Consider the following 15,509-nt stretch of genomic DNA (forward strand, 5'->3'; position numbering starts at 1 on the left):
TCTGCAAGCTTTTAAATGGAAATGCCAAAGTACAGAGAAGCATACTGTCTTAGAATGTTCTGCAAATCAGAACACATTTGTAAAAATCAAATTTTTTTTGTGTTAAGAACGAACCCCAAGTGCCCGATCAGCCACCTCATTTCCATGAAACAGAAATACATTATACAGCTGCTAGTGGGGAAGGCAGGGAATTTCCTTAGTCCCCCATGAAGGAAGATGGGGGGCCTTATCCACTGGCTAGCTAATAGCAGAAAGATCTCACAGAAATTTGGTGGACATGGAGGATAATTTTCTGTACTTGAAGAACATTTTCCGAAGCACAGATGTTTTTGTCTTAACTGTGAAAGCTGGCTGACTTGTCTGTATCCTTTCTCAGAGTGTAGCAGACATTTCTGGAGTGGCTTACCCCCTGCAATGTGGAGCTGATATTCACTGCTAGATGGAAAACACATATTTGGCTAGACAGACATGAATCAATATTACACAAAAAGATTTCCATTTGGGGAAATTCCCTGAAATAAAAGTGTCTTTCTGGCACTGGGCATGCATAAGTAACCATGGGGACAGCTCAATAAAAGAGAAAATGGATTTTCAATAGTTTGCCATAGTAGTGATATGTGATTATAAGAGCCCAAAGATTTTCTTGTTGTTTCATTTTGGAAACAAAAAGTTGGCTCATTTTTCTCATTAATGCCTCAATGTTTTCATTAGGATGATTCTATAAAGACTTTATCTGATTCACTGTAAAGAAAATTATTTTAGAGCTAGGATAAAATTTTATCTGTCACAAACAGAACTGAGTACTAAAACCTGCTTTGAGTTTAATAAATTACGTTGAAGTTTTATGCCCAAGAATGCAATGTTTCTAACAAAACAGTGATTTTGCAAACACTGCAAAGTTCAACTAATTTAGATAATGCATATTTGGAAATAAAAATGCAAGACTAGCTAAAAATGCAAAAATATTATAAATCCTATAAACACACTAATTATTTTATTAGAATATTTTAACTTCCTAGCAATTAAATAGTACTTTTCAATACAAATATCTCATATGGAAAGACATTCATCTTTCATTTATTATCTGTCAAGTTTAATGTGTTCATTATACTTTAATTTGGGTGCTCTCATTGAGTATATCAAAGGATAAATTAAAATTCTCAGTAAAGATCCAACTGGTATGTACAGACCACAGAAAGGGCTATTTTAATCCTTTTGGGGGAAAACCCATCAGAAAGTTTAAACTTCCTGTTTTTTAAAAATATTTACATGGTGGGAGAAAAATCTTTCCAGATAATTGTGAATGAGATACTTGTATATGACTAAAAAAAAAAAAAAAGCATCATTTCTGTACCACTAAAGTTCTAAACACCTGCTCTTCTTTTAAACTACCTCTGACTTGTATATGAAAATTCTAATAATCAGAAAAACACAAGGCTATTTTTAATCTTACCTGCTCAACTATTTCCAGCCTCTAAACCTGTAAGTCTCAAATTGACGCCATACCTTTTCTGGGGAACACAATGAAGAACTGTTGTTTCTGTCTTGGTGCGCGGATAGCGCCCCTTACGTGCACGGAAAGACTGCCTGGCAGGGGGTGTGGGTGGATATGGTTCAGTGTTCAAAGTCATTGTTAATGTAAGCATCCTGAAGTTGCAGAAGGGACAGAAATTTGAGCCATAAGCCGCCACATTAGAAGCCCTGTTCAAAACTTTGGAAAATGTCTTTATATATAATCATCCCCAGATCTTCAGAGAGTAGGTGAAACCTGTATGATCGAAAATGATTGAAATAACCATCTAAATATCACTATGTGAAAAACTATTTCAGATGCTCACTGGCCACTCTACTGAACCCATGACGTTTCTAGAATCATCTTTGTCCATATTATCTTTAAAGGAGAATACCGCTTTATTGATAAGCTGGCTTTGATATGCAATAGCTATGTGACCTCAGGTCTTAACTCCTCTGGCCTGTTTCCTCATCTGTAGAATGGTGATGGTTACGGCAGGGATTAAATCAGCTAATAACCATTCTGTGTCAACTGTTAACACTAGTATTATCACTTACCTATTATCATAATGCATAATGTCTGCAAAGAAGCCATTAGCATAAATTTAAAAAAAATCAATTATAACACAATTCATTATTTTTTTCCAAAATGTAAAAAGATTCAATTTAAAAAAATGTTTGTAAGACCCCCAAATGACAATTGGCTTGGCTCAGCAATTATCTATCCCTAAACTCATTTGGGTTCTTTGCAGCTCTCCCCTATCCCACCTCACCCCCAACTAATTTCACGCACAAGGGGGGGTCCTGCTGCATCAGAAATGAACGCGTGATCAATACTTGTAACTGATCCTTCTAAGGCATGCCTTCCAGATGCAGGATGATAAGGAGATGGTTTCCCTCCAGAAGATGCTGAGAGATGGCAGTAAACAGGATCCCCTCCTGCAGGACAGGCCTCACTGCCTTCCCTCTCTGTGAGATTAAAGGTTGCTCTCCCCTCCCAAGCCCATTTGATTGTTGGCCTGCAGGCACAGCTCTGTGATCCAAATGTGCCCAGGCTGATCTGAATTTATCCGCAAGTCTGGTCTCTCTGGTTGGTCCTGTGCTTAGCTGGAGATGAACAAGAAGCACCCACCAACTGCCTGGACACTCCATTCCCCAAGCCTCTGCTGGCAAAGAACAGAACACTCCAGAGAATAGAACACAGACCAAATTCTCAGCTTTCCCATGTGGGGAAAGAAGCACTGGTCAAGGGAGGCTGCCGAATCAAATTTATAAGCTGTTTTGCAGGCTATGAAGTTAGAGGAGTCATTTCTACAGTCACTATGCTATTGCTGTAATCAATACTGTGATCACCTACTGGCTTAGAGTGAACTATTATTTTAATGTCAATATTTGGGAAGCAGGCAAATTCAAAGCAAAAGAGGACCCTCACTAAATCATAGACACACTGACAATACAAATATTTAGTGCTGGTGGTTGAGTCACTTATTTCCTATGTGACATGGTTAGCCAACATGTTCCCATTTCCTTTTTGCAATATAAGCCAATGTTACTTTATCAATCACACACTTAAAATTATACAGAAACAACACACGAACTGCTCAGAATGCAAATATTCTTTGGTTTACTCATCAAAATAGCAAGTAACAAAGTAGCAAAACCTTATCAGTTAAATAAAAAAGTGACATTCTTTATTTACCTAACAAATCTTACTGAACATTGAAATGCATTAATTTTCACTCTTACGTTCTGTGGCAAAATCCTTTCTTCTCTTTGCCCCTCATCCCTCTAAATTATTTTGATGGGCTCATCTCATAATAAAGATTGTTTCATCTTTCTTAATAACACTTATGTTTTGTCTCAATATCAAGAACAATCTAGATTTTTTTTGTCTCTTACATTTAAAATGGATATTAAAAATGAAGATTCCATCAGCACATTTCCAAGATAACATGCTTGAAAGAAAGTTAAGCCCTCAGCAAGCATTTCAAAGCAACTGACATGCCATTCCATTTTGGGGAATTACCACGATTTGGGTAGTATCACTGTCGGTACTAAAAAACAGGACTTGAGTCCAGAAGCATATTCTTATATTAGACATTATTCATAATGTCAAATACAGTCGGTTTCTACATTATTGGTTAGAGAAGTCATTTTCTATTTTTCTGAGGGTTCAATTTGTCTGAATTCTTGAATGTCAGTGACAAAATCTTTAAAAAAGAATCTTTAACAAAAGGCAGACTTTAAAATGGAATTGTTTTCAAAGGAACAAGGACAGCAAGAAAGAGTTCTTGGATTTTTAAAAGAGGTACATATATATAGTAAGGAATATAAGCAAATCAAAGTACATAGCTCTGTACACGTTAGAAATATCCAATGTGCCACCAACACAACAACTGCCCTAAAAGAGGTGTCTTGAGGTTTGAAGCCACACATAGGTTTCTTTGCATAACCCTATTTTTGCATTAGGCAACCACACATCTTTCCCATGATCTGTTAACTGTTAGGACTCTTTTCACCAGAATTTTTGGCAAAATGCTTTTTCTTCAAATATAATGAGCCTCATAAAACATTATTGTTAATGTCTGACAACTGAATCGGGCAAAGTCTTTCTGAAATATGTGTAATCTTGACAAAATTATGTTTTCCTTCATAAATCAGCAGCGCTCCATCTTCAAATAAATCATGAGCAGTCACAATCTTAATTCACATACTCATATGTTCTCCTCATCCAACATTTTGTTGATACCATCACAAAGTTTTTGCAAGTGGGGTTTAAAATTTCCAAAGGGGTTATATAAAGCCGCCAAGAAATCACAATCTGAAAAGTGATCAAAGACATTATTGACCCGTCCGTGTGACTTTGCAGTGAGGTGGCGCTGAATGATTTGGTGGAGCAGCTCTCTGCACTCATTGAGAAGCCGGGACAACACGTTCCGGTCAAAGGTGTAATCCACCTGGTGGAAACTGACCACGGTCATTGCAAGTTGATGAACTTTCTTCTTAAACTTCTCCATCAATGCCAGCTCATCTTGATTAAACTGATTATTCCTGTAAAGAATAGCCAGCTTGATGACTGTCTTGATGAGGTTTTTGATGATCTTCTCAGCCTCCTTCTTGTTTTGGGTGTATTCCTTGGTCACTCTGTACAGCTCATCGAGCACCTCACTGCTGGTGTCATCGATTAAGGTAGTAGCAATGGATTTGGATACCATTTTACCCAAGATCTTCTTTTGGGCCTGAACGGCCAAGTTTTTGGAGTTAAAGACATCCGTGGCCACTAAAAACAGAGGGGGAAGATAAAAAAAATCAGTAAATGTCAAAAAAGCAAATTCAAAAACAGATACCAAAGAGAATCTTCTTCCTCATGTTCCCACTATACAGTTTGCTTCCCATCTATTAACATTTATTTCTGTTCAGAAAAGAACCAAAAAAGTTTTCCTTCATTTCTGGGCATCAGGTTCTCCTTTGGGAAGTAACAGGCTGTTCTGCAGTCTTTAAGGTCTTTGGCAACTCATGTGCTTTATACTGTCCACTATGTAGTCAATACTTTGTTCAGAAGTTAAAGGTGAAAATCCTATTAAAAATAACCTTTTATGATTCTAAAAACAGTGTTTCACAAGGCAGTATGTTTGTTAGGCAATTTTTCTCATTTTAATTTTATAATAAATACATCAAAAATATAAAATCAACTACACAACTGTCCTCTGGGCAACAGGAACCAAGAACAATTTAAAGAAACCCATTTACTGTAAGAGGGATAAATAGCAAAGCCAAGAGATTGAATAAAATGGCAAATTCATGGACGAAAATAAAAAGGAGAGTCCTGCTTTGCAAACCACTTGCAAAAAGTCAAATACGTCATGAACACAGATAAAAAAATCCTCAACAAAATATTAGCAAGCCAAATTTTAAAATTCATCAAAAAGGATCATCCATCATGAGAAAGGGGGGTTTATTCCAGGGATGCAAAGATGGCATAATATTCCTAAATCGATCAATACCATATACCACATTAACAAAAAGAAGGATAAAAACCATATGATCACCTCAAGATATGTTAGGAAAGCATTTGACAAAATTCAACATCCATTCATGATAAAAACTCTTAACAAAATGGGTATAGAGGATACGTACATAACATAATAAAAGCCATATATGACAAACCCATAGCTAACATCCTCATACTAAATGGCAAAAAGCTGAAAGCTTTTCCTCTAAGACTGGGACAAGATAAGGATGTCCAGTCTCCCCACTTTTACTGTACACAGTACATAGCAACAGCAATCAGACAACACAAGGAAATAAAAGGCATCCAAACTGGTAAGGAAGAAATTAAGCTGTCACTGTTTGCAGAAGACATGATATTATAAATAGAAAACCCTAAAGAATCCACCAAAAAACTATTCGAACTATAATTAGATTCAGCAAAGTTGCAGGATACAAAATTAAAACACAGAAATCTGTTGTGTTCCTATATACTAACAAAGAACTAGCAGAAGGAGAAATCAGGAAAACAATTCCCTTTACAATTTAATCAAAAAGAATAAAATACCTAGGAATAAACCTAACCAAGGAGGTTAAAGATCTGTACTCTGAAAACTATAACACACTCACAAGAGAAATTAAAGACACAAATAAATGTAAATCTATCCCATGCACATGGATAGGAAGAATCAATATTGTCAAAATGGCCATCCTGCCCAAAGCAATTTACAGATTCAACACAACCCCTATAAATATATCAAGGACATTTTTCAATGAACTAGAACAAATAGTTCTGAAATTCATAAGGAACCACAAAAGACCCTAAATAGCCAAAGCAATCCTGAGAAAGAACAAAGGTGGTGGGATTACACTCCCTGACTTCAAGCTCTACTACAAAGCTACAGTAATCAAAACAGTATGGTACTGGCACAAGAACAGAACTCATAGATCAAAGGAATGGAAGAGAGAGCCCAGGTATAAACTCAAGCATATATGGCCAATTAATACATGATAAAGGAGCCATGAATATACAACATCGGGAAAAGACAGCCTTTTCAACAACTGGTGCTAGGAAAACTGAACAGCTACATGTAAGAGAATGAAACTGCATTACTGCCTAACTCCATACACAAAAGTAAACCAGAAATGGATAATGGATCAAAGACCTGAATTAAGACATGAAACCATAAAACTCTTAAAAGAAAACACGGGCAAAAGTCTCTTGAACATAAGCATGAGCAATTGTTTCCTGGACACATCTCTTCAGGCAAGGGAACCAATGAAAAATGAACAAGTGGGACTACATCAGACTATCTTCTATACAGCAAAGGACACCATCAGCAGAAAAAAAAGGCAACCTATAGTGTGGGAGAATACATTCATAAATGATTTATCCAGTATGGGGTTAACATCTAAAATATATAAAGAATTCATATGACTCAAAAAACAAACCCAACAAATGACCCAATTAAAAAATGAGCAGAGGACCTGAATAGACACTTCTCTAAAGAAACACAGATAGCTAACAGGCACATGAAAAGATGCTCCACATCACTAATCATCAGGGAAATGCAATTCAAAACCACAATGACATATCGTCTCACACCAGTCAGAATGACCACTATCTAAAAGACAAGAAATAACAAGTGCTGGTGAGGATGTGGAGAAATGGGAACCCTCCCACACTGGTGGTGGGAATGTAAATTGGTACAACCGCTGCGGAAAGCAGTATGGCCTTTCCTCAATAAACTAAAAATAGAAATACCATTTGCCTCAGTAATTCCACTGCTAGGAATTTATCTGAAGAAAACATAATCCCTGATTTGGAAAGATATATGCACCCCTATGTTTATCACCACATTATTAAAACAGCCAAGATATGGAAGCAACCTAAATGTTCATCAATAGATGAGTGGATAAAGAAGATGTGGCACATATACACAATGGAATATTATTCAGCCATTAAAAGAAAAGAAATCCTGCCATTTGCAACAACATGGATGGACCTAGAGAGTATTATGCTCAGTGAAATAAGTCAGGCAGAAAAAGACAAATACCAAATGATTTCACTCATCTGTAGAGTATAAAACAAAGCAAAACAGAATGAACAAAACCAGTAGACTCAGACACTAAGAAGTGATTGGTGGTTACGACGGGGGAGGGTATAGGATGCTGGAGAGGGTGAGGGGGATAAAGGGGTATAAAAATTCTCAGTCATTATATAAGTTGGTCATGGGGATGGTAGTACAGCATGGAGAATATAGTCAATTATTCTGTAACATCTTTCTAACCACACTAGAGGGGGTGAGGATGTAATAATATGGGTAGCTATTGAATCACTGTGTTATATATCCAAAACCAATAAGAAATTTTTTAAAAAGTCACATTTCTCAAGACATTGGCCTGTACCTATCAGTTGGCCATCCTAACCACTCCAGAATTCAAGTTGAATGTTGGGAAAAACACAAAATTCTTTGGAGAGCTTACTTGCTAATCTGATGAATGGCCATTGTTCTTTTTGCATTTTTACACATTGTGGGGAAATAACCACAGTATACGAGATAATGAAATGTGTCACCTATACAACGTGCTTTGGAAAAACTGCTGTTTCAAGTTTGTGTTTGGAATGATCAGAAGTTAATGTGACTGAGATTTAGATACACATAATAACAGCTGTATGTGTTAAATAGTACTGAAGCACTGTGATGTTCCTAGCTTACAGCCAGCTGATTTCTAGTGAAGTGTTCAATAAATGTTTGAAAAACTGTTATTCTCCAAAAATTTTCCCCATGGCTTCTGTGAATGCTGCTCGACTAGAGCTGTGCTTTCTCCTCCTTTTCCTGGGTCCTGGGAGCTGTCATTCTCAGGAGCTCCAGCCCACCTCTGGGTCCAGGAGCAGGTGCTCTCTCTGATATTAGCCTGGGCTTTGGTGTTGAAAGCAGTCACTCAGTAATGAAAGACCAAAGGCTTAAAAATACAGATATGTAGGAATGAGTCAAGGCATCAGTGATATATAACTACTTCTGGCTGGGATAAGCCAGTGACATTATAGAGTAAAAAGGCAGCTGCTCCCAGATCCAGGCTGGGAGGATATGGAAGAAGAGTGACTCCCTCAAGGTAGTTCCTAATGACCAGAACGCCATTCATAAATACACAGGGCCATACACCCTGAGAGAACATCTCGACTGAACAAGAAGTGGTGCCCTCACCAATGTCAATATTCAAACTCCTGAAACATGAACTGAAACTGCAGAAGAAGAACTAAAGTCTATTTTGAGAAAGAAAAGGAAAGTGAAAAAGCAAGTGAAAAAGCCAGTTTTATGAAGGCTTCCAAGCTTTATTCTGTTTCATCATTTAAGCAATAGTTCATTTCTACTCTTATTCTTCAATGGTTTGCAGAAGAGTATATGGGTTAATTCACACTAAATGATTACATAAAAAGAAATGGCACACATGCAGTTACTGTTACCACAAAGACCAGGGACCATTTTCCATTACAGAACTTGTACTGGTTTCAACCCCTGTGGCAACATGGAGGTTCCTCAAAAGACTAAAAATAGAAATACCATTTGGCCCAGTAATTCCACTCCTAGGAATTTACCCAAAGAAAACAAAATCCCTGATTTGAAAGACATATGCACCGTTACATTTACTGCAGCACTATTTACAATAGCCAAGATATGGAAGCAACTTCAATGTCCATTAATAGATGAATGGATAAAGGAGATGTGGCACATATACACATGGAATATTATTCAGCCATAAAAAGAAAAGAAATCCTGCCATTTGCAACAATATGGATGGACGTAGAGGGTCTTATGCTCAGTGAAATAAGCCAGGTGGAAAAAGACAAATACCAAATGATTTCACTCATTTGTAGAGTATAAAAACAAAGCAAAACAGAAAGAATAAAATAAAGCAGTAGACTCATAAACACTGAAAAGGGACTAGTGGTTACTAAAGGTAAGGGATGGGGAGGATGGGTGGATGGGGAAGGGGATCAAGGGGCACTATACATCACAATCACAACATAGGTAGGTCATTGGGATGGTAGTACAGCATGGAGAATACAATTAATGAGAGAGACTTCGCTATGCTCCTTTTTCCAAGATGGGACTTGCAAGTTTGCTTCTCTTCTAAGCTACTTTTCTTATTAAATCTAAACTCTATTTGCTCTCAAACATAAAGACAAAATGAAAACTCTTGTGTAGCACTTTAACTTCCTGTAAGAAAAGGCAGAGAGGGCAAGGCTGCTGCCAGCTAAGCAAGATCATTTCCCATTTACTGGAACCAAGTCTGAGCCACGACAGGGAAGTTGATCTCTGAGGCTTTCACATCTGCCCCAGAGGAACTTCAAACCCTGCTCCAGAAAGGCAGCAGTCGTTTCACGCTTTCCTTTCATTCTTTGGGTGCAGGCCTCCTTTAAGGGGAGGATGAAGCTCTTTCTACCTCTCTGTAGGGAAGACACACACACAGTGGATTTCTTTCCTAGAATTACTGGACGCTTTTTCGGAGCCAACTTGGGGTTGGGGCTGAAGAGCTGCTGGCCGGGGCTGTGCAGTCTGTGATCATGAAATACGATTTTTGTCTTGCAAATTAACTGCTTTTCATTATCCCTGCTCAGGCTCATCTGTCAGTACCACATCGTCTAACAGACCCTGTACAGAACTGGCATATCTCAGAGCTAGTGCTGGACCAGGTTTTTCTCCTCTATTTTACCCGCAGCCTTGTGTGATGGCACCCATGCCCATGGCTTCAGATACCACATGGGAGTCATGTGCCAGTGACTCCCATGTCATAACCAGGCCCTAACCTCTCTCCCAGACTCATTTTGCAAATGCAGTGAAGGCTTTTCTTTTCCTTGGCTATTTTGCAGGCACCTCAGATGCACCAAGTCCACAGCGGAATCCTTGATTCCCTCCTGCCTCCAAAGTGCCCCTTGCCCATTCTCTACTATCTTGATGAATAACATCCCTTCCCTCCACTTGTTCAAGCTGGCGAGCTGGGAGCCACCCACCAGACCATCCTCTCCCTTGCCAAGTGCTATCCATTCCTCCCTCTCCCAGTGCTCTATATTCCATCCATTTTCCTCCAACACCATTTCCCTCCATCAGCCAAATCCAAGCCCTTCTGAATCTCTTCTCACATAGCAGCCAATTTTTTAAATGTAAATTAGAGAATTATGCTGACTTGAATTATTTGGTAACCATCACACTTCCTTGTTCCTAAAACTCTCATCATTTGCCTACATTTTTATCATCTGCCTCTCCTAGCAGAACCTCAAGTTTTTTTTTATTTAAATGTTTTTTTTAAATTTTTTTATTAAGGTATCATTGATATACACTCTTATGAAGGTTTCACATGAAAAACAATGTGGTTACTACACTCACCCATATCATCAAGCCCCCCTCCATGCCCCATTGCAGTCACTGCCCATCAGTGTAGTAAGATGCCACAGAGTCACTACTTGTCCTCTCGGTGTTAAACTGTCTTCCCCATGACCCCCCCCACACCATGTGTACTAATCATAATGCCCCTCAATCCCCTTCTCCCTCCCCCCTCCCCTTTGGTAACCGGTAGTCCCTTCTTGGAGTCTCTGAGTCTGCTGCTGTTTTGTTCCTTCAGTTTTTGCTTCCTCATTATACTCCACAAATGAGGGAAATCATTTGGTACTTGACTTTCTCCGCCTGGCTGATTTCACTGAGCATAATACCCTCTAGTTCCATCCATGTTGTTGCAAATGGTAGGATCTGTTTTTTTCTTATGGCTGAATAATATTCCATTGTGTATATGTACCACATCTTCTTTATCCATTCATCTACAGATGGACACTTAGGTTGCTTCCGTATCTTGGCTACTGTGAATAGTGCTGCAACAAATATAGGGGTGAATGTATGTCTGCGTGTGAGAACTTCTTTTCTTTGGGTAAATTACTAGGAGTGGAATTCCAGGGTCAAATGGTATTTCTATTTTTAGTTTTTTGAGAAACTTCCATATTGCTTTCCACAATGGTTGAACTAATTTACCTTCCCACCGGCAGGGTAGGAGGGTTCCCCTTTCTCCACACCATTTCCAGCATCTGTTCTAGAACCTCAGCTCTTTGACAGCAGAGACTATAAATCTTGTACACTGTCATCCCCTGGGCCATAAGGGTGCCTGGTACATGGCACTTCCAACACAAGCAGGAGTCAACTGCCCCCTCCCTTCAGTAAAATACTCTTCTCAGAAGAAAACATGCTGGTCTGCAAAAATCGAGAGTCTTTTAAATACATATGTGGGTTTTCTGTTTGTTTATTTTAAAAGCTAGAGAAACAGATATTGTTTCATCTAGCTAAATATGTGGTTTTCTTCCCTTTAAGTGCACTCAAGAATGTGGTTTCTCTTAATGTCATCAATCAGATCTTTTATTGAAGAGGAAAGTTTTGTGTGCACAATGAGAAAACACTAGAGGACAATAATACAAATATCAGCAGAAAAGCAGGGTGCAATGGTTCTGACTTGAAAAAACAGTAGAAGATTCCATTTAGACCCACCTCTACATCTGAGTGGATCTATGATTAAACATGTAACAGGGAGATGGGCCAAAGGCATTGCCCTGGGAAGAGGCAAAAATGTGAATAGATGTTCTCCAAGGAGCAAGAGCCAAAAGTACTGACTGAATGTTTTACCTACCAAGATGAACACACTTGTGCTTGGAAATATACATGTACACAGTTAACTATTGAAAATGGTGCCATATATCAAAAACGTACAAAGGATTGCCACTACGTTAAAATGACTGAAGATTGTTTTATAGAAATAGGTGTAAATGTTATTTTACACCTACTTATCTTACTGCCCTTCCTTTATGTCTCCTATTTCCCCTCTAGGCTTGACCAAATAGTCTATTTTAGTAATGTTTGCTGTAAAACAAACTGATAATCATGGACTCCTGGTTTTAGCACCAACAATTACAAATTTGGAGGTAAATATCAATGGCAAAAATATACTGACATCTGTGTACAAGAAAAAAAGTGCTCAGAAGGCAAAAGAAACCCCAAAACCCCCCACAAACTTTACATAACATTAATGAAAAACTATAGTGTTCTGAAATTGACAAAAATTCCACAATGTTACTCTAAGAAATTGTGAATACAGTGAAGAACTCAAGTCATTTTCTTTACGATCTCACCAACAAACATATAATTTACTCACCCATCAAATTTGTTATGCTTGGAACTTTTAAACGATGACTACAGCTTCCTTGTATGTCACTGCTACTTTTTGCTTAGTTAAAATCTGATCCAGTATTAGGAAGGATGGAAAAGAAAACAATTTGGAGAGCATGTCTGGCTGTAGCGGTCAGTTAATAAAAGTTCTTCAAACAAATATATAAAACCTTAGGTCTCTTAGATTTGAATAACTCCAAATCTAAATGGGGCTTTGTAAAAAGACAGGTAGCTTTGGGGATGAGAAAGTTGCCATTACCAACTGTAAACACTGTCAGAAGTCAACAGGCAAGAGTTAACCTCCCTACATGGGGATATGGTGATACACCAGGAGAGAAGAGAGGACCAGTCTTCTGGTTGATACAGTGGGTGATATATTTGTGACACCAGCCTCCACAGTCAAAAATTCCACAGTGGGAAAACCAACAGGATAGTGAAAAAACAACAAACAAAAAGAAAAAGAGTATGCAGGGGAGGGGACAGGGCCACAGGCAGCCAAAGCAGTAAGGACTCCAAAGCAGAGGGCTGCCCGTGGAAGGGTCAGAAGCAATGACCCTGGTAGCAAGCTGGAGGCAATGTGTTCCAGAGATAAAAGCCACGTGCCAGGCACGTTAATCCCCCAAACTGCCCTTAGGTCACACAGGTGGAGAACCTAACACAAAACAACACGTCTTGGGAGAATCAGTACATCTGGGGTCTTCAACCTGGTTCTGAGAGCAAATCTTGGGGTATATGTGTTTTCTTGAGCCCAAGTGGTTAGGAACCAAGGATCTCCATTGCAATAATGATAAGCTAAGTCATCCACTGTGTCTCCCACCACCTCCAGAAAAGTACAAGCTCTCTTCAGTTGAACAGGACATGCTCAGGCAACATAATAAAGAAGATAATTGTCAGAGGAAATAGTGATTTTGAAATGAGCCAAAAAAAGAAAAACAATCACTGCTTGGCTTTTCAGTGGAGTACTAGAACCTGGAAAGCACCCCTTCCAGATTCCTTTTATTGTTCTTCACTTAGCTGTTTAACAACTCTGTGAATTGTAGAAAATTGATTGATAGTAAGCAAATGGTTCTTGTCACAGAGATAGAAATAGATTTTGTTTAGTGGAGGTACAACCGATCCGTCCTTTTCCCATCTGCTCGTGTTGCCCTGGATTCTCCTTTAACCAATTTTCAGAGCTTACTGACCCCTCATTACTTAATGAGTTAAGTAAAATCTGACATGTCCACTGTGTATCTGTATGAAAGTCATAAGTTCACCTTCGTAAAAACATAATCTTTAACACGTATTAGAACTTTTTCATCAGAACTATTAAAAGAAAATGGCAGTGTAAACCTTTAGTATACTAGTGAGAATTTACACACATTTCCTGTGGCAACTTATTCCCCAAAGGGTCCTAGAAAAGAAGAAAATACTTATAAAAGACCAAATGTCTTGTCTCTAATGGCTCCGTGAACTGCCATCCTTGGTGATATTACTGAGACTCAGTTTTCCCATTTGTATGATGGGAATGAAGATCCCCACTTCTTGGAGTTGTTCCAAAAATAAATAGACATGGCCACAAAGAAGTGTTTCACACAATGCTTGGCACAAAACACCCTTGTCCACCCTTGTTTAGAGAACTCAACAAATTAAACTTTCAACGCATTCTGATCTTTAGTACTGAATCACATTTGGTTAAAATTAATCAGCTCCTTCCGGAAGTTACATGGAACTGAGAAATGCAGAACCCCAGATGGCTGTGTGAAAAGAGAGACCTCACATAGTTTGGTTAATAAGGAGTTACATTTCCTTTTCCATGATGACATTAAAAAAATGTAACATATATTAACACTGTCTTTATCAGGGAATTCCTCTTTTCTTAAGGTTTTGAATCTCTTGTAAGCAATAGATTCAGTACAGCAAGGACCCTGATAGGCAGGGAGTGTGACAAAACTGGCCTGTGGAAAACAGAACCGCAGGCTGCCACAAAAAGACAAGAGAAAAATAGTGTTAATATCCAGGCAAAGCTGTGCAACAGCGTAACGATGTAAAGTAAAAGGGCCCAAAATACAGGCAAAGTAAAAACCCACGGTGGCTGATAAGATCACTCCAAAGGATCACAGGATCCCACCCACAGTTTCTGGAGCCTCCCTGACACTAGAGACCCAAAGGCAGGGCAGACAAGTCCGAACAGCATGGACAGGACAAAAGGTTCAAGTCTTGGGCTGTAAACTTGGATGCAGTTTAACTTCTTTGAACCTCAGTGTTCTCATCTGCTAAACTGGACATCATGCCAAGAGGGTGAATGGCTAAAAGCTTTGTTCCTTTATTTAATATCACTTGAAATGGTAGAGCAGGGATTCAAATCCAGTATTTGCACATCCTATGTTCTTTTGATTCATTTCTCCTAAAATTCCCTATTTTCCAAATTTGTGGACAAGAGAACTTATGACCTAGAGAATCCACTATGGACCTTCCCCTGGGTGATCTCAGGCCTTTTGCGTAAATTTTGGAATCTCTTCCTGACTTTGGATTCAACTGTGTGTCCTTTATTCCCGTGGCTTAGTTTTGTAATGATTTTGAAATTGAAAATGTTATTTTCTGAGTTTCAACTCCTTTAACTTCCTTTCAAACTCCATCCCACTCTTTTCTGGTCAATATGCTCCAGGAATCTTGTGGCGCCTTCACTGCTGTGTGCATGGCGCGCACTCTGGCAAGATGCCCCTGCTGCCTCTAGGTTCACGAGGGCAGGACTGGCAGAAAGGCTGGTGGTACACAGGAAGTGGGCCCAAAGAATGTTAGTCTTGTAAATATTAGGGCAGA

The 15,509-nt window shown here is 38.8% G+C and overlaps 1 protein-coding gene across 5 annotated transcripts in view; it reads right to left on the bottom strand.

Annotated features, from left to right (window-relative positions):
* Positions 1–3,113: 3,113 nt before the first annotated feature.
* The window catches only part of TNFAIP8 (TNF alpha induced protein 8), a 113,238-nt gene continuing 100,842 nt past the window's right edge, over positions 3,114–15,509 (bottom strand). For all 5 annotated transcript variants that reach the window (XM_037017051.2, XM_037017052.2, XM_037017053.2 and 2 more), the window contains one exon: positions 3,114–4,792. In XM_037017051.2, coding sequence (XP_036872946.1) covers positions 4,227–4,792 — 566 coding nt within the window. In that variant the 3' untranslated portion in view covers positions 3,114–4,226. The remainder of the gene's footprint in view (positions 4,793–15,509) is intronic.

This window comes from Manis javanica, chromosome 14 (genome assembly GCF_040802235.1).
Source record: "Manis javanica isolate MJ-LG chromosome 14, MJ_LKY, whole genome shotgun sequence".
NCBI classification, from domain to species: domain Eukaryota; kingdom Metazoa; phylum Chordata; class Mammalia; order Pholidota; family Manidae; genus Manis; species Manis javanica.